Below are 24,143 nucleotides of genomic sequence, written 5' to 3' on the forward strand. Positions count from 1 at the left end.
CAATTAAACTACTGAGAGTCCTAACACACTTTTTGGAAAGGATTCGTATTTTATGGCTCATTAACCATCTGGAGTATCTTTAAACTTCCTATGCCCACCTACTCTCGGCCTCGTTTCCTATTCTGGAAGGATAAAAGGAGTATTTCTAATTGTCTTTAGTATTAGAAACAGACTGTCACGTGTACCAGATGTGCGTGTGGAGTAGGTCACAAACTGGAGGTCTATCGGGAAACTTGCTCAAAGCCTCTTCTCTTCAAACCACTTATTCCAAATGCCAAGTCCTTCCCACATTCCTCAGCGCACTCAGAACATCCCACTTGCCGAGCCACCTGCTCTTCTTGCCATCACTCAAACTGCGACAGAAACGCCACCTCCTCACTGAGCCATCCTAGGCAATGATGGGCGCCAACCACCTATCTCCCATCCATCAGGGTGCGGTGGGAAAATGGAGGGAAGGCAGGTGACAGCCAAAACACAGTTCCCAGCGCCGTACAGGCATTCTCAGCTTCGAGGGTACAGCACCAGAAGGAGAGCGAAGCGGGTCGGCCTCCTTTTCAGAGCAGGTGTAGATCCATTCATTCATTCAACAAACCGTCATGAAACGCCTACTGTGTGGTTAGCAGTGCAGTTTGTGGGGTATAGAGGGAAACAGGACGCGGTCCCGGCTCTCAGAGACACAAGAACTGAACATTAGAATACCGGACGGTCAGCGCGAGGAGAGGAACAGGTTTAGGGCATCCTGGAAGTACATCACAGCAGCATCAGACCTGGCTGAAGGGAGGGGGAGAGTCCTGGAAGGTTCCGAGAGGAGAAAAGGACTGAGTGAATCATGTGGAGGCAAGGACGTGAGGAGGATGGCGCTCCAGGCAGAGGGGCTGGTGGGATCTGGGCACAGAGAACAGGGTAAATGTGTAAGGAATGGCAAGCAATTCAGTGTGAGAGGGGGCCACTGGAGCAAAAAGAGCCTCTTGGACACCATGGGCCACCCCTGAAAGGTTACAGCCAAGGAGGTACTGGGGCCAGATCTGTGTTTGAGGATGGCCACTCTTGGGGGGAGCAGTGGGGTACGCAGCTTTGGGCCTGAAACTGAGCACAGGCGCCCAGTGAAGGACAAAGTGCTGGGTGGTGAGATCCGTGGACTGGCTTCATCTGGCCATGTCCACGCGAGATGCCCTGTGCATGGTCTCTGCTGCCTAGGAAACTGAATTTAGTACCTAATTCCCGTGCCCTCCCCAACAATCACAGCCCCAGAGCTCACTGAACAGGAAACAGACACCCAACCCTCGGGGCGTCTGGGTGGCTCAGTCGTTAACCGTCTGCCTTCGGCTCAGGGCGTGATCCTGGCGTTGTGGGATCGAGCCCCGCATCAGGCTCCTCCGCTGGGAGCCTGCTTCTTCTTCTCCTACTCCCCCTGCTTGTGTTCCCCCTCTCTCTGGCTGTCTCTCTCTGTCAAATAAATAAATAAAATCTTTAAAAAAAAAAAAAAAGACACCCAACCCTCAAGGAACCAACCAGCAGGCTAAACACCCCGGCTCACGTTGGCCTCTTGGGAATCTAAGAATCTGGGAATAACTGGGCAGTTCAGGAATCTACACAGAAGCCAAAAACATCTCCTGAGGCCTAGCGAGCACTTTTGTTCCTCAGGGCTGAGAAAGACACTCAGGACACAGCTCAGCAGTTTAGGATTTGTACTCACAACCGTCCACCATCAGTACCAATAATAAAAAGACTCTGTTGTTTTAAACGGCACTGCTCATTTGAAAAACAAAGGCTTTGGGCCTACTTGTTTCCTCCCCACAAGGGCCCTCTATCTCAGAAGAGGACGCAGCGGCAGCGGGCGATACTCACAGAACTGCAGGCTGAGGCTCACGAAGGCCAGCAGTGCGGCCAGGGCCAGCAGCAGCAAGAAGCGGCTGCGGAAAAGCATTCTCATTTGTTCTATTTGCTCTTCATGGTTTCACCTCCAGTCGGGAACACGCCCTGCGAACAAAACAGAGGCAATAAACATGTGTTCCGAGGTGGAAAACCAAGTTTGTCAACTGAAAATAATCCAATTAGCCCAGTCCTCCAGCAGGAAGCGTGAATCCTAGTTGCAGAACAATAGTGGGTTATGTCTCTGCCCCCAGATGAGCCCAGCCGAGAATGCTGCCTTCGAATTAATGAGAGGAAACCAGTTCTCGAATGCTTCGTTTATGACATCAGCACAGAATGAGACACATGCCAGCAGGACCTTTCCAAAGAAACACATAAGGAGCTTTATCGAGCACCTGCCGTGTGCCAGACAAGCAAGTCTTTACGGACCAGGTCATGCTCAGCCCATTCTGACCACCGACTTCTAGATCTTCAACCTTTTTTGGTGAATATTTTGCTGATATGATTCTGGTCTCCTAAAATTTTAATCATTAACCTGAACGCCAATCACTGCCATGTGTCCCATAATAATGCCTTTAGGGATGGCTGGAGGATGCCAGAGGATGTGTCCCTACGCTCAGTGGCCCCATCTGCTAACTGAAAACCTTCTCCCATCTGGACTGGTGACCCTATTTCTGCCGTGTCCACCGGTCTTCTTCCTGCAGCCCCACTGTACCCATTCTAATTTCCTCTAACCATGTTAGAGCTGTGCAAAAAGACTTTCAAAAATGCTGAATGAGGGCCTTTTGTGAGCAAAGTGAACGGCGGCTCGAGGGTATAACCCATCAGTCTTAGTTATCGAGTTTCTCTCCTGGTTCTCTCTGGGGTTTGAAATAGAACTTGAAAACCACATTCCTCAGAAAAGGTCCAACCTGTTACAGTAACAGGACAACAATAATTTCAAACCCAATTTTAGCGGCAACATCTTTTCCTCCTTCAAATACAATCTCCTTCAGAGCCCGAACAGACACAATCAGACAAAAGCTCATTTGTTCACATGGTGAGGTCGGGGCTGCACAACTTTGTGAATACATATACCAAAAGCTATTGAGGGGCACCCAGGTGGGCTCAGTCGGGTAAGCGCCTGACTCTTGATTTCGCCTCAGGTCATGATCTCAGGGTCGTGAGACGGAGTTCCACTTTAGGCTTGGAGCTCAGCAAGGAGTCTGTTTGGGATTGTCTCTCCCTTTCCCTCCTCCCCTTCCCCCCTTGTGTGTGTGTGTGTGTGTGTGTGCGCGCGCGCGCGCACGCACTCGTGCAAGCACTCTCTCTCCCCCAAATAAATAAATAAATAAATCTTTTAAAGCTATTGAATTATGCACTTTGGGTGAACTGGATGGTATGTGAATTCTATCTTATATCATCTATTTTTTATTTTTTTTTCTTACAAAAGCCTATCCGTAGGGAATGAAGCAGGATCCAGAGCCCCGGAGTCTCTTATTTCCCAGCCCCGAGCCCCAGCAAGGACCCTGCAAGGGAGTTTGAGAACCGCTCCTTTAGAGGGATTTGTCAGACTGTCTACAAAAAGGTAAGATTTGCTAAAAGACTAACAAAAATACACCTGTACCTCACAATGGAGCCTGTACATTGGCAGCCCGCACCTCTGTTGACAAACAGATTCCAATTTTATACCTTCAAATAATCACTGCTTCTGTCCCTTTAGTCACCACCCCTAAGCAAGGACCAGTGCCTAGTGTCCCCAGATGGCCTGTAACTGCTCCTGTGGACACCCCCTCTTTGCCCTGAGGGGACTCACTAGCCTCGCAAGCTCTCTAGCGTCCTGGCTAAGACAGCATACCGTGCTGGCTGATCCCACCTAGGACCTAATGTATTTGGGACCCCAAATAAATGTTTTGTTTCCAAAATTCAAATTCTTCATAAGTTGAGAGTATTTGAAAAGACACACAGATCTGAAAGCAGCTCAGGAGAATCTGCGCTTGGTAAGGGACAGTGGCTTCTACACTGAACCCCCAAGGAGGCTGAGGTCACAGTTTGAGACAGAGCATGGGTCCGCCTGACTGTGGCACTGCGGGTCGTCCCTTCCGTGCTAACAGTGAAGCTGAACCCTTGATGCCGATAAACCCAATCCCAGACACAAAGTGTTAAGCCTGGGTAGCTCTGGGCCACCTTGACCTTGGGGGTGTCCTTGGTAATGCTCATCCGATGGTTCAACAGCAAACCTTCCCATAGGAAAACAACCTAAATAAAATCCGAGTCACAGTTTCTGTCCTCCACCCTAGACAGCCTCTACTGCCTGGCCCAGCTCCCCAGGGGATGTGCATGGAAGGCGACAACATTCACCTGCGAACACTGGCCACAGTGTTTTCAAAACATACCCCACTCGGCTACCCTGGCACCTCCCCTTGGCAGCCCTGTACCTTTGCTCTGCTTCTCCAGGGACCAGGGACTTCTAACTGCTCAAAACCATCGTTCCCTAGGTTTCCATTCACAGAGCACCATGTGGGGACCTTGACACAACCTCTTTCATGCTCTGCAGGGCAGACACCTGCGTTTCTAATATGCAGGCAGAAAAGCAAAACTTAAGAGCACAGTTTATTAAGCTGTAGTGACAAGATACAAGACAAGATCTCTGTGCCTTTACAGTTCGTTTTTACGTGTTGTGGTCTCCTCAGCAGGTCTGCGCGCTGATCTAGCTGCAAGTTGTGGATGAACACAGAGCAAGTTAGCTCCTGGCGCGTGCCATCTTCCTTAGGTACTCAAAGACGGCCAACAGCTCCTCGCTAAATAGCCTGTGGGTTTCGGAACCCTCTCATTATCTCGGTCATTCCTGATTGAATTTATTCTACTTTATCAATAACCCTCTTATAAGGTGACCCTTTTAATTTGGGGAGGGTGAGTGGGGTGTGTGGGTGGAGACTGGATCACAGAATGGGGGGAGGTTCAGAGGATATGCCTTCTATGGGGTATCTCTGTACTCCTGACAATAAATTTGCTGGGGTTTTTCTTTATGCCTTCCTCACCCTTCTGTCACCATGCCACCTTCTGAGGCTGCCATCTTGTCCTTTCCATGAACATCTCCAGCGCTCCTGCCTGGGAGATGGCTTTGGGGTCTTTGAGAACTCTCCCGTTAGGAGGCCTCTGCAGCCCTCGCTGCCTGAAGATGCTCTTTCTTGTGGACCACATCAGCAGCATGCTGGGGAAAGACAGGAGCAGCCCTTCGGAGCCAGACAGACCTGGGCCAGAACACTGAGCTTAGTGACACAGGCCAAGTTCTTAATCTCTCTGAGACTCAGTTTCCTCATCTGTGAATTGGGGGTAATCACCTCAGGAGGTTGTGAGGACTAAAAGTCTATGTACAATCCCCAGCATACGACAGATATTCAAAAGACAACGGTTGTTACTAGCATTATTCCCTCCTCATCTTCTCTTGGTTCACTTTGCTGTTTCTTCCTTCCTTCCGGGAGACAGGAAGAGTTTCCTCACCTGTTTGTTGGTTCCTCCAGGTATGTGAGTACTGAAGGTTCACAAGTGTTGCTCTCCTCTCCCTCTGTAGGTCCAGCTCAATGCTGTCTTCAGCCTCTCTCCCTCTGGGCATGGAAAACAATCTTGGGATTGTCATCCACCCATTTCTTGGGAAATCACCCACCTCCGACTTCTAAGCCCAGTGGTGTCCTTTGCTTCTGTGCCTCAGAGATCAGATCTGCCACTTGGTTGCTCTGCATTTGGCTGTGAGAGTGGTGGGTCTTACCAACCGTGCTGGGCCGGGTCTGGCTCTTCAACTACTCCTGACCCCAGCCTCTTGGGGGATTTTCCACCACACTTAGGGCAGGTGAGGCCACCAGAATGACGACTAAGTATTCTGCCTATGGTTTTACCTGACACTGTCTTTTTACACGAGGATGAACCACAAGACTGTGCAGTGTCTTCTGGTGGGCATTAGGTGGAAACAACTACTACTTACTGAGTTAGACGTCAGGCTTATCGCAGGGTGGATCTGTAGCCTTTCTGTATCCATGGCCTGTGTAGTTTCCTCCCACATGCACTCTAAGCTTAGACATGGTATTGACTTTGGCCAATGGGGACAAGAGTAACTGAGCTACAAGCAGAGGCTTGAAAGGTACTTATGCATTGGGGCCTGTCCTCCTTCGCTGCTTTTGGGACGCTAGGACCACCACGGAAAAGATGCGCGGGCTAGCTGGTAGAGGATGAGAGGTCACACGGAGTCAAAGCCCACCCATCACCACACGTGTGAGAAAGGCTGTCCCCGACCATTCCAGCCCGGCCACGCCACCAGCAGATGGGACCAGGAAAGTTGGCCCAGACTTAAAAGAACTGCGGCCAACCCACAGATCACAAGCAAGTATGATGGTTGCTGTTTTAAGCCGCTAAGTTAAGGGAGCTTCGTAGGAAACAAAAGCTAACTGATACAACAAAGAAATGGCTAGCATCTTTACGAGGAATTCCTAAGCTAGCGTCTAGAGCTCTGCACCATCATCTACAGAAAGCACACGCAAAGCTCTACTTTTCCACATTCCTTAATAAACTGAGTGCTTTTTTTGGAAAGGAGCTATACTTAGTTCCAGATTTAAAATACTGGGGATGTGTTGGGTTAACCAGATGGCGGGGATGGTGTGCCTGCCTGACTGCTTCTAGTTTTTAGGCTATTGACATCTCTACATGCCTGCAGCTTTTCATTTGACACAGGCTTTAATCTGGGTACACCCACCCTCTTCCCCTTAATACTCTCAGGATTTCTGCACCCTCCCCCTTCTGACCCTCCTTTGGCACCACCAAATACCACATGCCAGGGATGTAGTCATAGTCTCATTCTTTCCACTTGTGCTGGGGACCGGCCTGTGATCACGGCCCCGGGGGTGTGCACAGAGCCTGGACGGGGTGGTGACCTCAAGCCCCAGGAAAAACACACGCCTTCTTCTGGAGCCTATTTTCCTAGAAAACTTGGAAAGGAAGGTCATGCTTTGTTCTTTATTTTTTTTTAATGGCTAAATAAACATGGTATCTAAAATTCACATGGATTTGAAGACATTTGTGTTTGCAGCTGGAGCTAGGACCCCAACGTGTGCGTGCACCCAAGTACATGCTGGTGGGACCTGGGGTGCATGGGTCAAAGAAAAGATGCCTTCGGCAGAGACACTTCCTCAGCACGAGAGACAGAGGAGCCCTGACGTGGTGGCAAAGAGGCGGCTCCAGAGACCAGCAGATCTGGGCCAATTCTCTGCTCTGCTGCTTGGTTTCTGTGTGCCCCTCTGACAACTAACTCACTTCATTTCTCTGAGTCCAGGGTCTCGATCTTTAAATGAGAGTGGGAATAAGAAAATGAGAGAGCAGGAAGGCAGAGAGGAGAACAGCAGCAGCCACAGGCAAACACTGTGTTTGCCCGGCTCTGGAGGAATCACACAGATCCTTGCACCATCATCTAGACACAAAGACTTGCCCTTTCCCCCGAGCAACCGCTTCTTCCCCATGCTGTGGCTCCTCTTCCAAATCCTGGCCACTGGCTACTGGCCACTTCTCTACTCGTCAGCCCCAGCCGTCAGGGCAGGCAGCCACGCTTGCAGCCTTGTTCCCGACTGCCCCACCATGGTGAGTCTTCCCTTGGCTGACTCATCCCCTGCCACCACCACAGGTTTTCCAGCCTGGAACATCTGTGTCAGCTTCTGTTGGGCCCCATCCTAGGAAGACAAGGATTACCAGCCAATGGGCTCTGTCTCTGTGGCCCGAGCTCTGGCCCATTCTCTTTTCCATCCGTAGGGAGGAGGCTCGTGCAGCCACTCAAGAAGTCATGCAATCCGTGGGTTTCTTCCGGGCATCTTCCCGCATATTCCTTCCACGGAGGCTCAGGTGCACGCTCCTGGGGTCCACTACGGCTCCTCTGGACACTCCATCCCACTTGTGCAAGTCATGCCAAGTGACGGCCAGGTCTCTGGGTCCACAGTAGAAACCCCAGAGCCTGCTCACTCACAGCCCAGAAAATAAAGTGCATGGGAAGGGTCACTGCTAGAGCAGCAGGGTGAGATGCTGGGATTATGACCTGCTTCAGCACAGCCCTCACATCTCCTTGTCCTCTGACGTCTCTCATGTCCCACCACCTTCCAAGGAAAAGGCGCTCTAGACTCAGTATGGCATCACGACCCAATCTGACTCCTATAAATACTTCTGCAGAAACAACTGTTTTATGTTCCGGGCTGAACATGCAACAGTGGCTAGTAGTCATCAGATGTCTACTGGGCACAGCCTTAGTCCCTGTGCTAAATCCACACAGTAAAAATATCTTAAATCCAGAAATAGAATTATTACTCTGAATTCCTGATGAAACAGCAAAAAATAAACAGAAACCCCAGCCAACTTTAACTTTACAGCAGACTTGAATGGAGAAAGGAAATATTTCAAAACATAATTTTGAAAAAAGGACTAGTTGATAGGTACTTCCCATTATATTACAGTAAGTACCATTTCTGAATTAAGAGGAAAAAGGAACACGTCAAAGGCATTTTTACAAACTACCATTCTACCCCCAGAAATTTCCAAAAGCCCAAGCCCTGGTATGATTTTTACCTCGTAAGAGTGGGAAATGCCACGTCTAATGACTCTGGTTTCAGGGTCCCCTTCAAAGTGTACAGAATTTAGGGTTTTAAACATAACCACAACTGCTTGAAAGAAAAATGTGTATTTAATTATCTCTTATTTGTGTAGTTAAAATACCATTACCAGGAATAGAAAGATGTTATTAAAGAAAATGCTTTAGATGTATTCTATACTTTGATATTTTAGGTCTTAATCACTTTGGCCTAAGTAAATACAGTATTATAATTAAAAAAAAAAAAACAAAACCCCAAGGCTATAATTGTGAACTAAATATGAACCAAGCAAAGGTAAAAGCTACATCTTAATATTCCTCTCTATCCAACGTCACCTCGACGTAGAGGTTAATTGCAAAATCAAAGATGCTTGGCTAAAAATACACCAACCTTAAAGTCTGATGGTGGACAAATTTCAGAACCTCCTAGAAAATCCCCAAGGAGGCTGTGGGTTCCTAGCAATTATTCATGTTCCAGTTCCTCAAATTCCAGCTAGTATGCATGCTCAGTTCTAAAGGTTGAAACCAATTCACTCATCTAGTCAATCAATCGATTCAAAACAACATTATTTCTCAAGATCCAGTATGTGTCAGGTATCGTCCGCAGTGCTGTGGACACAGAACACGGGAGACAGGACACAGTTCCGCCATCTTGAAGCTCACTGCTGAAATGTACAAAAGTATATACAGGAGAATGAGAGAAGATCCAGGAATTGCTTTAAAATATTCGGGGGGGAGCAGGCTGAAGAGGAATTAACAAATCAAGACTGGCAAAATGCTGACAATTGCTGGCAAAACTGACAACTGGTTGATGGATTCTCGAGGATATAGTACGCGATCCTCTCTGCTTTTGTGTATGTTGAAGTTAAAAGTTAAAAAAAAGGGGCGCCTGGGTGGCGCAGTCATTAAGCGTCTGCCTTCGGCTCAGGGCGTGATCCCGGTGTTATGGGATCTAGCCCCACATCAGGCTCCTCTGCTATAAGCCTGCTTCTTCCTCTCCCACTCCCCCTGCTTGTGTTCCCTCTCTCGCTGGCTGTCTTTCTCTCTGTCAAATAAGTAAATAAATAAATAAAATCTTTAAAAAAAAAAAAGTTAAAAAAAAAAAGAAAGGAAGCTCATAGTCTGGTCAGTGGAACAACGAGTAAGAAGACCATTACACCATATGAAACCGGTGCCATGAGGCAGAAGCGGGAGTGGGAGGAGGAGGAGACCCATCTCAGCCCAGAGAGGGAGGATGGCTTTCTTGGAAGAGGCTCCGCTGGAGCTCAGTCTTGAAGAGCAGGCTGGAGCTGGTACATTTATGATTGCATTTGAGGAAACCAGAATGAACCAAAGAGACAGCACCAAAGAGACAGCACTGGACTGGCTGTTGGGGGGCAATGGGGGGGGGGCGGTGCTGCCCTGCTTGTGAGTGTCAGGAACCACAGAAGGGAGGTGGGTTAGTCCAGGCACCACACACAGCTGCACGTGCGGTGAGGCTGCTGTGCCCAGGGAAAGGGTCTCACGCCCCCCACCCAGGCCAGCCTACCTGATGACCCCAAGGAGTCCTATTACCAAGGACACCAGACAATACATGCACTGATGCCCACTCCCCCTGGAGCCCCCTCTGCACACAAGGCCACTGACTTCCAGGTCGGAGCAGGAATGTGATCCCAGGATCCAGGCCACCGATCAGTGCCCGCTGAAGGGACAGGCAGGCTTCCTGACCCTCATTTTCTGGGGCCAGGGTTCTGTGTCTTCCCAGCCCCAGCCTCCTCTGGGAATACAGGACAGGAGCAGGCCAGAGGCCTTGTGCTCCTCTCACCTGGCGACGGCTTAAAGGACGTCTACTGGGTGCGTGGTGTGTCTCCCCTTGCACATTCTGCACTTTGCCCCACGGCTGACCCTCCCACGGCTCCTCTCTCACCGGGGCACTCTCCTCCTAAAGGACAGCCTGTCTTCTCCCCTGGGGTAGTGAAAGGTGATGTAAGCTATGACAACGTCAAGCCTAGATGTGACAGGAGTGGCAGCAGCCATCTCCTGGCTCTGGGTAACAGTGTGGGGGGCACTCAATGCTGCAGATTGATCCCCAAAGTGGCCCAGGATAAAGGGTAACATCAGGCCCAAGGCTCGTTGGCCCTCCTTGCATGGTTTGCTGTGATCTGGCCGCACCCCACAAATCCCACCTCATGTCCCAGCCCTTCCCACAACACGTAGTTAAGCTTGTGGGCTCAGAGATCGGTTGGCTAGGTCTAGAGCCTTTCTTGAACCCTTCTGGAGCCACAGTTTCCCCATCGATGAAACGGGAACAACCACAGGCTCCACCTCACGTGGTTGTGAGGGACAGTGAGGTTACCAGGTGTGAGGGACCCAGCACACTACCTGGTTCCTAATAAACGCCAACTAAGTTAGCAGTGACTTCGCCTACAGTCTTAATACCCACCACCTATGAGGTACTCACCCTGCTTCGCCTTCATCTCTGCCCCCACTCTAGAAACAGGACGGCTACGGGACCCTGCCAGAGAAGGTCAGAGTCGGGAGAGGTTTCAAACATCACCTGATTCAAGTCCTGTGGTTGACCAGGAGAGGCTGGGACAGGTCAGAACTGGCAAAGGCTCCAGGCTGCTCGGGGAGACTAGCTCTTGTGACCCCAATCCTTGCTTCACAATCAGAGCGGCACCCAGCACGCTCTCCTTGTTACGTGCTGCCTCTCCACTGCAGAGGACATACTATGTGGCAGGAACTCCTGTCTCCCAGTGTCTACTTGCCCTTTCTTCTTCCTAAGGGAATCCTCTTGGTTTTAGCTAGATACACAGCCACCCAGCTAGAAATGATATTTCCCAGAGTCCCTTGCAACTGGTTGTTGCCACGTGATCAAGTCTGAGCCAATGAGTTGTGACTGGAAGTTATTATATGCAACTCTGGGTCAAAAGAAAGCTGTCTGCCCTATCTCATTCATTCTGACCTGTCTGCTTCGTCATTTCCCATGCTCCGAATCACTGGCGTGGTGGTAAACCAGCTTTCTTGATGCCCGTGGAGACAACATCCTAGTGGATAACAGAGAAGAACCCTGAATGACCTCATGGGGCAGACTACCCATTTCCTTGACTGTCTACCAGCCCAAACTGTTTTGGGAGAGAAGAAGCCATCTCACAACCTTTTAAAAATCATTGGTATTTCACTTCTGTGAAAGCAGTCAAACCAATATCCTCACTGGAACCTGCCACTAGCACTAAATGACACTGGTCCTCTTCATGGGGGCTCCCTCTGTAGGCAGTGATGAATAAACACACACATTTATGACAAACTGCATTCGGCGAAAAATCTCATCACACTTTTTAAAATGTCACTCTTAGATATGATATACATGAGTCGTGGTTGTGATAACCTTTGTTCTTTTAGAGTTTTATTTTTTATTTTATCTTAAATTATTTATTCATCTATGAAGGTGGCTTGGCTGCAGTCACGAAAACCTTCGCTAACGCAAAGGGACTCATCCATATTCTCACACCATGAGTCATGGTGTGAGGAATGGCGGCTCTGAGATTAGTTAATTCAGCACCCCAAAAGCATCATCAGGAAGCCAGGATCTTTCCATCTCTGGACTCTGCCATCCTGTCTTTGTCCTGTCCCCCCACGGTTTTAAGATGGTGGCCACACTCTTAGGCATCACTGTCACACTGGGCAACTTGCAGGGGGAGAAGGGACAGTCCTGCACATTTCTACTGAAAGCAAGGAAGGCCTTCCCAGAAACCCTCCAGCGGACTTCCCCTAATGTCTAACTGCCAGAACAGTGTCACGGGCCCACGCGCAAACTCATCACTGGCACCGGGAATGGACCACAGTGATTGAGTGACACCAACTGGGATTCACCTTCTTCCTGGCAGAGGACCGTGGAGGAAGGGAGAGGGTGGAGGCCTGCACAGAATCAGAATTCTGTTAGGAACAAGGGAGCAAGGGGAAGTCTGCAATAACCCACAACTGGAGAAGATGCGACATCACACTATTATTCTGAAAAAATAACGACAGTACCAGCACTTTCCAGATCTAGCAATCAAAGCACATACAGTCCTAAGTATGTTTAAGAGGCATCAGCACTGGTCCGCTCAGGCGTGATTCGGCAGTGACAAACAGCCGAGCAGCACCCCTCACACGGCGCAGGTCCTACCAACACGACCGTTTCCTCTATATGTTACTTGTGTTTAAATATGCAACATGAAGTATTTACCTACCGTTTCTTTCCAAGAAGGATCTGAGGCAGATAATCTATAGATTTAGTATTTTTAATCCCTGAAATATTACAGTTGTTTTCTCCCCATTTCTGAACTATACATTCCTACCACTCTCTCGAGGCTCCCCCCCACCCCAGCTCTACAAAGGATAAACTTGTCAAGGTGTCTGATCACTTCTCAGGACCAGAACAGATTGAAATAACTAATTCATCAAGCCAGGATTTCCAATCTTACGTATTCCTCAGTGATCTTTTTCTGACACTGTGGGAGAAGCCTGTGCTCCAGCCAATGTCACCGCTTTGCTCCTTCTTAAAGTTGCAGCAGTAGTGACATCTGAAATTGGCATACTCTGACTTTAGAATGTCAAGAGTAACTCTAAGTACCTCAACAAAAAAAGGGAGAACATGCAGTTGGCATGATTTACTCATCACAAAGTGACTTAAAAATACAGCTGATTCTTTAATTTGCAAGCAAACTGTGTCAACTAAGAGTTTGTTACAATGTCAAGGAAAGCACAAAACATTCAATAGGCAGGGCTGTAAAATGAGACATGCAAATGAACAATGAAGGTTTGCAGGTAAAAGCCAAATTTTACAGGCAAAAAATAAGAAGAGAATTCCAGCGGTGCAATGTGAATCAGGCCCGCCTGGAAGTGCGGCTTGCAAGAAGTAACACTGTCTCTATTTGCCTCTATTTGCAGGGATGGAGACAGAGATATATAGATATATAGATATATAGATATATAGATATATAGATATATAGATATATAGATATAGATATGACACAACCTAACCACCAAAAAAGTGTCAGAGTTAATAAATGAATTCAGTAAAGTTGCAGGATACAAAATTGCTTTCCGAAAGCTGTGTTTTCCAGGTTAACAATACCACGCAGAAACGGGATTTTGTTCTGGGTGGACACATGAATGGGGCACTGATGCATGCTACAGATCAAGGTGTTTTGCCCAATGAGGCCTTTTTCAGGCTTGAAGCACACTTACCTACAGAGCTTTGACTAACCCCGGTGCTCAATGCCAGCTCATTCCATGACTCCATCATGATGAGGCATGGAGAACCAGGTCCCCTGTGGACCATCATTACCAAAGCCCGGGGCAGGAACTCCATGCACTTAAAATATGTTTTAGAAAACTTCTGGATAGTTCAGTGGGAGGTTGACAGCATCCGTGTCAGTACAGAATGAGCTCTCCTGCTCCAGGAGGTGGTCAAGTGTGGGTAGTCACCTGCTGGCAATACTGTGGGGGACTGACACATGGATGACCTCTAGGAGCCCTCCATGTACCTGAGATCCAAGGATGCTCTGGTTCAGATCCCAAAGTAACCTCTCAAAACTTTTTTTTGGGGGGGGCTCCTTTGCACTTACAAACTCTACAAAAACAGAGCTAAGGGGACTGTCACACAGAATCACAGACATTTAGCTTGGGAAAGAATGTGAATTGCTATCTAGTCCGAACTCACTTCCAGTAAAGTAGGGACTAACACTGTTATAAGCTCCAAAACTTTGATTCGGCTTAGGTTAAACCTGTAATTAAACATAAGCCTCAAAGTCAATGGTATTCATCATACACAATGGTGAAAAGCTGAGAGCTTTTCCTCTTAGATTAGGAAAAGACAAGGATGCCACTCTCACTTTTATTCAACATAGTACTAGAAACCCTATCCAGAGCCTAGGTAAGATAATGAAATAGAAGACATCCAAATCAGAATGCAAGAAGTAACGCTGTCTCTATTTGCCTCTATTTGCAGGGATGGAGACAGAGATATATAAAGATATAGATAATGATATAGATATAGATATAGATATGACACATCCTAACCACCAAAAAGCTGTCAGAGTTAATAAATGAATTCAGTAAAGTTGCAGGATACAAAATCAATGTATGTAAATCAGTTGCGTTTCTATACACTAACAACAAATCCTCAGAAAGAGAAACTAAGAAAACAATCCCACTTACAATTGCACCAGAAAGAATAAAATATCCAAAATATATAAAGAACTCATACAACTCAACAGCGAAAAACAAAACAAAACAAACAAACAGAAAACCCCAATTTGATTAAAAAAACGTGCAGAGGAACTGCATAAACATTTTTCCAAAGAAGATGTGGAAATGGTCAACAACTATATAAAGAATGCTCAACATGACTGATCTACAGAGAAATACAAAATACAATTCAAAACCACAATGAGATATCACTTCATATCTATTAGAATGGCTATTATCAAAACAATGGCTATATTACAAGAGATAGTAAGTGTTGTTGATGAGAACATGGAGAAAAAGAACCCTTGTGCACTGCTGGTGGGAATGCAAACTGGTGCAGTCTCTGTGGAAAACTATATGGAGGTCCCTCAAAAAATTAAAAACTGAACTACCATATGATCTGGCAACCCCACTTCTGGGTATACATCCGAAGGAAACAAAGTATCTTGAAAAGATACCCTATGTTCATGGCAGCATTATTTGTAATAGCTAAGACATGGAAACAAATTAAGTGTCCATTGGCAAATAAATGGTTAAAGAACGTGTGTACTATAGATAATGGCATATTATTCAGTCATTAAAAAAGAAGGAAATCCTATCATTTGCAACAACATGGATGGACCTTGAAGGCATTACGCTAAGTGAAATAAGTCATATAGGGAAAAGCAAATAATGTGTGATCTCACTTATATGTCGCATCTAAAAAAGCTAAACTCAGAGAAACAGAGAAGAGTTTGGTGGCTGTCAGAGGCAGGGGTGGGGGTTAGGGAAAATGGGTGAAGGTGGTCAGGTCAAAAGGTAGGAACTTCTGGTTATAAGATAAATAAGACCTGGGGGTGTAATGGATAGCATGGTGACTATAGTTAACAATATTCTATTGCATATTTGAAAGCTGCTGAAAGAGTAAATCTTAAGGGGCTTCTGGGTGGCTCAGTAGGTTAACTGTCTGCCTTCAGCTCAGGTCATGATCCCAGGGTCCTGGAATCAAGCCGCACATCGGGCTCCCTGCTCAGTGGGGAGCCTGCTTCTCCGTCTGCCTCTGCTGCTCCCCCTGCTGTGCTCTCTCTCTCCCTCTCTCTCTGGGTCAAACACATAAATAAAATCTTAAAAAAAAAAAAAAAAGTAAATCTTGAAAGTTTTCAATACAAGAAAAAAAACTGCAAGTGTGTGAGGAGATGGCTGTTAACCAAACTTGCGGTGATCATTTCACAATATATACATACATTAAATCTTTATGTTGTACACCTTAATACAATGCTACATGTCAATTATATCTCCATAAAACTGGAAAGGAAATAGGATATAACTTGATGTCGAGTAAATAGAAATGCACCGTGTTAATAAAATAATCCAAAGGAAAAAAAGCACACTTGGGAACAACATTATAGAAGAGAGAGCTTCCACTCAAATCTGTGTGGAGCAGAGGTCCCACCTCTCTCTTTCATCAACCCCATCCTTGATACCACTGTCTTGGAACCAAACTGGACTGCTTTTATACAGGAAAAATAATCCACTATGTTAAGCCACTGAAATTTAAGAATTTGTTATAGTTGCTTAACAAAAATCCTAATACTTGTCTGTATACATAGGCTTTTGATAAAGATTAAACAAAATAATATATATAAAACACCTGAGTCATAATAGCTCAAAAATGGTTAATTTCTTTCCATTTGTGGGCTGCTACCGCCTGAAAACACACCAATAAAATCAATTTTTTGGCTTTGGAGCAAGACTTTTCTAGGAATATTCAAATGCACAGATTGGGGCCAGCTCTATAAACTTATTATCAAGCAAAATTTTCAGGAGAATTCTGGTCATTTACATCTTTAAATCACTCTGTCATCTGGAACATGGTACTTACCTTGAAACCTAACTTGAAGCTGAGAGAGGTAAAGACCTTGAAACAAAGATGTCACTTGGTGGATGGCAGGCCTTTCCAAGTCTTCCAGAGGGGGCCATGCTTACCTGTAAATCACGAGGGGTTCTAAAAAAAAAAAAAGAAAGAAAGAAAAGGAAGTCAATGGTACTTAATGAGAAACGTGGGGGCAGAAGCTGTTCACACCAGTGCTTCCGAGAATGCCAAGCATCAGGGGGGCCACGATCTTTGTTTACACATCAGTTTTCACAAACTTAAGCTAAATCAACGAATCCTTATTCTGTATTATCATCATAAAATTGAGTTCCTGAGTATGTCTACGAAACAGAGCAAGGAGCTATCCTGTAATATTGAGGCTTGTTTAAATAGTCATCTTCCAAGGTTCCCTGCTTATTAATTGGGCACTATTCATTGGGAACTGTTGCTCTGTTAGCTGGGTGTTACAGGACACCATGATGGTAGCAACGTTTGCAGCAGACCGTGTTCGGCTAACAGTGTTGTGAGCCCTGTGGGCTATGGAAGATTGGCTCTGCCCACCAACTTTGGGATAACCAACCACAGACTGACCCGTCACTGACGTTATTGTAACGTGCTTAATCAGGTTAGAGATCTATGCTTCCTCTTCTGAAATTAGGAACACACCTGAAAGTCTTCTTCTGTAAGAAAAATCATTCTAACAGATAAATTTAAAAACATGATGCAAAATCTTGTTCTTCGCAGAGGTCTGTCGTTTTCTGTTCACTGAGGTATAAATTTACATATAACATTAGTTTCAGATGCACGACATAATGACTCGATATTTGTACATATTGCAAAATGATCACTACAACAAGTCTAGTTAACATTCCTCACCATAGTTAACATTCACCACCACACACAGTTATCATTTTTTTCTTATATGAGACACTTCTAGGATCCACTCTTAGCAACTTGCAAATATGCAATACAGTATTACTAACCATAGTCACCATGCTGTACATTACATCTCCATGACTTAATTATCTTATAATCAGAAGTTTGTACCTTTTGACCCCCTCATCACCCATTTTGCCTAACCGCCTCTGGCAACCATTAATCTGATCTCTGTATCTATGACCTCATTTTTCTTTTTTTTTAAGATTCCACGTATAAGTGAGATCATAGGACTATCTTCTATAATCTCCCTGGCAGGTGTCATCAAAACTTTGGGCCTTTAGCAGTTTCCTATAATGCCCTTAGGATGATGACCAAACCCTTCCTGTGGCTTACAAGGCCCCAGTGTCAGTCCAGGCTCACCTCAGCCCCACACTATAGCCCTCCAGTCACCCTAGCCATCTCTAAACCCCACGAAAGGGTCTTGTTTTTTGGGGATTTGGTGTCTGTGTCCATGTATGTCCTCTGATGACCCGATTAGGAGGTAGGTCAGCTGGGCAGATGCCTGGAGTGCCAGTCCACAGGGCATCAACCCCCCTCCCCGCAAGAAAGAGCCAGAGATGAAGAAAACTATGCCTTTCTGGAGCTATTTGGGGCAGGGGAAGAAAGTGGGACCCCCAAGAGGCATGCTGGAGCCAGGACACAGGCCATAAGACTGTCTCCTTTGGAGGACTCTGGTAAGCTGAGGCAGGCAGGTAGGTTTAAAGCCAAGGATGAGGGCCACCTGGGTGACTCCGTTGGCTAAGTGTCTGACTCTTGGTCTTGGCTCAGGTCATGATCTCAGGGTTGTGAGATGGAGCCCAGTGTCGGGTTCCCCATTTAGCATGGAGTCTGCTTGAAGATTCTCTCCCTCTGCCCCTCCCCCACTCGTGTGTGTACTCTCTCAAATAAATAAATAAATCTTTAAAAAAAAAAGTGAAGGATGAAAAGCATGAGAGTGTAGTGGTTCTAGAGCAAATCTACAAATTTTCTGTCACATTTCCCAACAAAAGGGGCTTCTAGGTCCCCTGAGCAGGCCTCAGGACTACCTTAATAGAATGGGGCAGAAATAATGCTGTGTGACCTCCAAGACCAGGTCAGAAGAGTCCATGAGAGTCTACCTGGCTTGGTCTCTCTTGGGTCACTTGCTTTGGAGCCCTGAAGCTATCATACTGGAGATACCACACGAGAGGCCATCCAGAGACAGGGATGCCCATGCAGCCCCAACTGTTTGAGGCTTCCCAGCCCAGGCTTCAGACATGTGAGTGAGGGAACATATGGGTGATTCCAGACCGGCCGGTGCCTGAATAATTGTGTGAGACCTGAGTGAGAGCCACGAGCTGGCCCAGTCCACCTCCAGACTGTGAGGATGACAGTGAAATGATGGTGGTTCTAAGTCACCAAGTTTGCGGATGATTTGTTACACAGCAGTAGTGATGAGGCGAGAGACTGTCAGTCTTGCTCCTTACTCTTCTGTCCTCGGTACCAAGAACAGTACTTGGCCCAGACCAGGTGATCAATCAAGGTTTGTTGGATGACTGAATGAATGGACAGATAAATGCATGAATGAACAGGGGAGAGGCTCACCACAGCCACCAGCAATCCATCCCTTCTGCCTTCCCCCAGCCGGCACCCTGTCAGCTCTCCTCTGTCCCGATGATGTGGGAAACCAAGGCAGAAGAGAAATTATTACATTTCCTTACTACCTACAGCTCATTGACAAGTCCTTGAAACAGGCAGAGCGACATTCCTCTAAGGACTCAACTGCCTTGATGTGGACACTTTGCTAAGGGCAACAGGCAATCCTATCCTACCCCCACCCCCACCCCAGGATTCTGTAAGCCTACTTTAACATATAAAAATTCCTTTGGAAACTTCATCTCTATCCCCCAAGATACATGTTGGCAATCACCCTCCAAGTATATGACCTGCCTCCTCAAGGTCCTAGAAACCTTGCTTCCAAAATTCCTTAGAGTCTTACGCTATCCCTAACCCCCTCCCAACTTTTAAGTATATAATGGGCCACTCCTCATAACCCCAGTGAAGCTCTTTCTGCCCACGGGTCCTGCCCCCGTGCTTTAATAAAATCACCTTTTTGCACCAAAGATGTCTCAAGAATTCTTTCTTGGCCATTGGCTTTGAACCCTAACGTACTTTCCTACGTCACCTCCACCTTTCCCACCTAGCTCACTCATGACAGGCCCTTGAATCCCAGCTCCAGATCATTCTCTCAGGGAGCTGTCCTTAAACTCCCCTGTCTAGATCAGCATCCTGTCTGACCCTCTCAAGTCACCCTGTCTTTCTCCCTCATGACACTTCTCAGGACTCTCATTACATAATTGAATAACCACACTGAAATGCTGGCTGTCTCCTGTGATTGACTATAAGCTACCAGACAGCAGCCATGGGGTCCGTCCACAAGCGTGTCTCTAGTGCTGGACAAAGCCTGGCACAGAGCTGGCTGACCCTGTGGCGGAACATTTTTGGAGACTGGTAACAGACAGCTCAGCTGTTCTTACTCACAAGGCTCTGAAAATTTGAGTGTTTTTCCTCATGCCAACCAATTTTCCAACTCTGTGGACACCAGTTGGGTATCCTACAATTCAATTAAATTCTGACACTGACTACCCCAGTTAGTGTCAGACTCCACGGGCGGAAGGGCTCAGTCCCAAATACTGCCCCACTTCAGGGCCGCCTGGGTGGCTCCATCGGTTAAGCGTCTGCCTTCAGCTCAGAGCGCGATCCCAGGGTCCTGGGACTGAGCCCCGCATCCGGCTCCCTGCTCAGTGGGAAGCCTGCTTCTCCCTCTTCCACTCCCCTGCTTGTGTTCCCTCTCTCTCTGCCAAATAAGTAAATAAAAACCTTAAAAAAAAAAAAAAAAAAAGACTGCCCCCACTTCAGTTGCCAGTTACAAGCCGTGGATCCCCAAATTACCCACTTCGTCAGACCCGGCTACGAAGTCGGGGGGGGGGTCTCCCAACCCTTTCCCCTTTCAGGTTTGATAATGTGCTCTAACAGCTCACAAAACTGAAAAACACTTTACTTGCTATTACTGTAGATTTATTATAAAGGATACAACTCGGGAACAGCCAAATGGAAGTCGTGCACAGGGGCAGGGGCACAGGGTTTCCATACTCTCTCCAGGCATACTGCCTTCCTAGCACCCTGATGTGTAGCCAACCTGAAAACTCTCTGAACCCCTGCTGTTTAGACTGTTTGTTGTTGTTGTCGTTTTTGAGGTTTCCAGACATAGTCACAACTGATTAAATCGTTGGCCCCCCGTGACTGATCTCAACCTCTGGCATCTCTCCCCTCCCTGGAGGTCAGAGGGTGGGGCTGGAAGTCCCAACACTCCAATAGTGCTTTGGCCTTTCAGGCCACCCCCACCCCCCGCAGTTATTAGCATATAAAAGACATTCTTAACACCCTGGAGATCCCCAGGGTTTTAGGAGCAGTGTGCTAGAAACTGGGGGAAAATCGAGTATTTATTTTTTATGATACCACCCTGTTTTTAGACGGTGCTCATTTTTACTGTTCTCATTAATACTGTGCTAGAATTGGCCTCTAACTGCTAGCCTACCCTCTACCAGGCTGTCCAAACCCACTCACACCCTGGCCATTCTCACCACACAGACCCCAGGGAACCCAGAAGTGGAGTGTCGTCTTCAGGTTTACCTGGCAGCCGGGGGAAGAGCTGGAATCTGGAGCCAACTCTTCGGACTTGCCAGTGCCGCACGATGGCCATCAAACCACCCGCCTCCTGGACGTTTTCACGCCGTGACAAGCTCTGGGGGAATCATAATCCCTCCGTCCAAACAACAACAAACAAACCTGCGCACTTTCCACAATGGGACACAGGAAACGGGGAAGCTTCTTCATCATGACCGTACAGTCTTCACTTCAACGTCTCTATAGAACAAGAGCTCACACTGATATTTACTTTAGGCGTCTCCCTGCCAAATACCAAAGGGATGAGCCCCTGGGCAAACATCTGATCCAGATTTTAATTTGATTCTCTTACCGGAAGGACCCCTGCAGAAGGTGTTCATTCTGCTTTCCTTTCTTTTCTATTACTTGTCATTCCCCAGGTCATTGGAGATTAAGGACATAAATAAACAAAGACAAAGAATATTCCAGGTGGGGGCACCTGGGTGGCTCAGCGGGTCAAGTGTCTGCCTTCGGCTCAGGTTATGATCCTAGGGTCCTGGGATGGAGCCCAGGGAAGTCTGCTTCTCCTTCTGCCCCTCACCCCACTCGTGCTCTCTCTCTAATAAATGAGTAAAATCTTAAAAAAAAAAAAATTCCAGGTGATCTGCAATAGTTCAGTAAGATAGGACTCCTGAAGCTGAGCTTTTGAAGACAACGCAATGACCCAGAAAGAAAATGTGAACATTTTAATGTGACTTACTGTGAAAAACTAAAAAAAGATACAGAGCCATGCATTGCACGACTCTAAATTTTTATTTAAATATGGGTATATATATGCTTAGAAAAGCTGGATGGAAAGAAATACGAATTTATAAATGACACAGCACATCTCACCCTTTAGATTGGCCAAAAAAAAAAAAAAAAAGAAAAGATCGTTCATCTCTAGCGGATGTTAGTCCCAGCGGGGACAAACTCTTTCACACACTCTTGGTAAGAGGGTTAACTGGAACAGTATTTGTTAAGAATTGGTAGTCTAATTAAAACAGTAACCACACATACCCTTTGCCCCTAGAATTTGTATTCTGGGTATCTATTCTCAAAAAAAGCTCATTCACGTGTACAAAGCAGCAACAGGAATAAATATAAATGTCTGAATAAATAAATAAATAAAACAGGAATAAATATAAATGTTCACCCATAGTGCAATGGTTGGAAAATTATAGTCTGTTCATACAATGGAACATGATTCTGCCTTTAAAAAGGAAGAGGGGGACACCTGGCTAGGTCAGTCAGTAGAACATGTGACTTTTGATCTCAGGGTTGTAAGTTTGAGCCCCACGTTGGGTATAGAGATTGCTTAAAAATAAAATCTTAAAAAAAGAAAAAGAAAAAGAAAAAAGAAAGGAAGAAAGAAAGAGATAGGCTTAGGTGTGGATGGAGACAGACCTCCAGATTCTACAAGTTACAAAAATGAATGAGAGCGAGCGCGAGTGGCAGCACATAGACACAGCGCATATCTACCGCGAAGGCATCTCGCGTAGGTAAGACATTTGCACACCTCAACATACCCAAGGAAATGTGAAGAAATTTGACAGCCTCTGTAGAGAGCAAACTGGAGTCTCTCATGTCAGTCGGAGCCTGGGTCAAGCAAGGACACAAGCAGTGAAGGTACCACAGCCAGGAGCTATGCTGGGACCAACGTGAGCTGACCCCTGAGAGCTGGTAAGGACCGCAACCAGAGGAGGTCTGCGGGGACCAAAACTGATGAAATCCTTTAAAAAGGGAAGGATCTTGGCAGCAAACTGCCAGACTCTTCAGACCTCACCCCTCTATGTCTGACCACTTAAAAAAGGCAACGGCGGCGGAAGGCTCTGCCTGATGGATCTCCGAACTGAACCGAGATCCTTCACTGCTCGAACAGCAGAAGCAGCAAGTGCCGAGAGCTGACTCCGCCCAGACCCGAGGCCTTTTGAGGCCTTATCTCAATGCAGCCCCAGGCTGACTTCAAGTTCGGTTCCTTAACTTCCCGCATCCTTTCATTAGTTTGTTGTGTGGTTTGTCTTCCGTCTTGCTCTGTGTGCTGTGTAAGACGCCAGGTTTAATCCCATGGTGAATGGTTACTGAGTATGGAATCCTGAACCTGCCTTTTAATTGTGATTTAACTTGGCGTCATGATTGAATAAAGCTGACATTGTGGAAAGACACAACTCGTGTGTGCGCCTTTATAGCGTGCTCATGACAGCCTCCAAATTAACAGTGGTCATCTCTATTGTGAACTTTGCAAAATTTACTCATATATTTGATGCTTGTTTTTACAATGTACCATGTACAAATAACAAAAAAGGATTACTAATGACAGCAGAAAATGTGACGTTGTTAAGTCAAAAAAGCAAGCTATGACATAGCAGGTACAGTTTGAGCTCGATTATGTCATAAGGAAGATCTATTACAAAACTGGACTGCATGGTTTGAAACAGGGCTGGGAATGGGACTTTTTACTGTTAGATTCTTTAGAATTTTGAACCTATTGCTATTTTTTTAAGTCATTAAAAGAGACAATTTTTAAAGGAACATCGGAAAGAGAAAATAGACCCTTAATGTTATGAGTGGTTATGACTGAGATTACAAATAATCTTACTTTTCTTTGAAACAAATTGCAAGGGCGAAAGACCGGTCTACAACTCTTTAAGTAGGTGGTGAGATCCTGGAAGACTTCTCTCATTTATAGTTTTCTGTATTTTCCAAACTTTCTTAAACAAACACTTATTATTTTCAAAATTAGAAAAAAAAGAAAGCTGTAGAATTTATTTAAATTATTTTTTAAACAATGCAGTTGATGGGGCAACTGGGTGGCTCAGTAGGTTAAGCGTCTGCCTTCAGCTCAGGTCATGATCCCGGAGTCCTAGGATCTGGGTCCCTGTGGTTGGGCTCCCTGCTCAGTGGGGAGCCTGCTTCTCCCTCTTCCTCTGCCCCTTCCCCACTCTGTGCTCTCCATCTCGTGCTCTCTCTTTCTCTCATAAATAAATAAAATCTTTAAAAACAAAA

The 24,143-nt window shown here is 46.4% G+C and overlaps 1 protein-coding gene across 1 annotated transcript in view; it reads right to left on the bottom strand.

Moving 5' to 3' along the window:
- PXYLP1 (2-phosphoxylose phosphatase 1) overlaps positions 1–24,143 on the bottom strand; it is a 69,206-nt gene that overhangs the window by 32,199 nt on the left and 12,864 nt on the right. The window contains exons 2-3 of the mRNA XM_008707871.2: positions 16,545–16,667; positions 1,849–1,980 (exon numbers count right to left, since the gene is read on the bottom strand). Of these exons, the coding sequence (XP_008706093.1) occupies positions 1,849–1,933 (85 nt within the window). The 5' untranslated portion in view covers positions 1,934–1,980; positions 16,545–16,667. The remainder of the gene's footprint in view (positions 1–1,848; positions 1,981–16,544; positions 16,668–24,143) is intronic.

The sequence above is a fragment of the Ursus maritimus genome, unplaced genomic scaffold (assembly GCF_017311325.1).
Source record: "Ursus maritimus isolate PB19 unplaced genomic scaffold, ASM1731132v1 scaffold_20, whole genome shotgun sequence".
NCBI classification, from domain to species: Eukaryota; Metazoa; Chordata; class Mammalia; order Carnivora; family Ursidae; genus Ursus; species Ursus maritimus.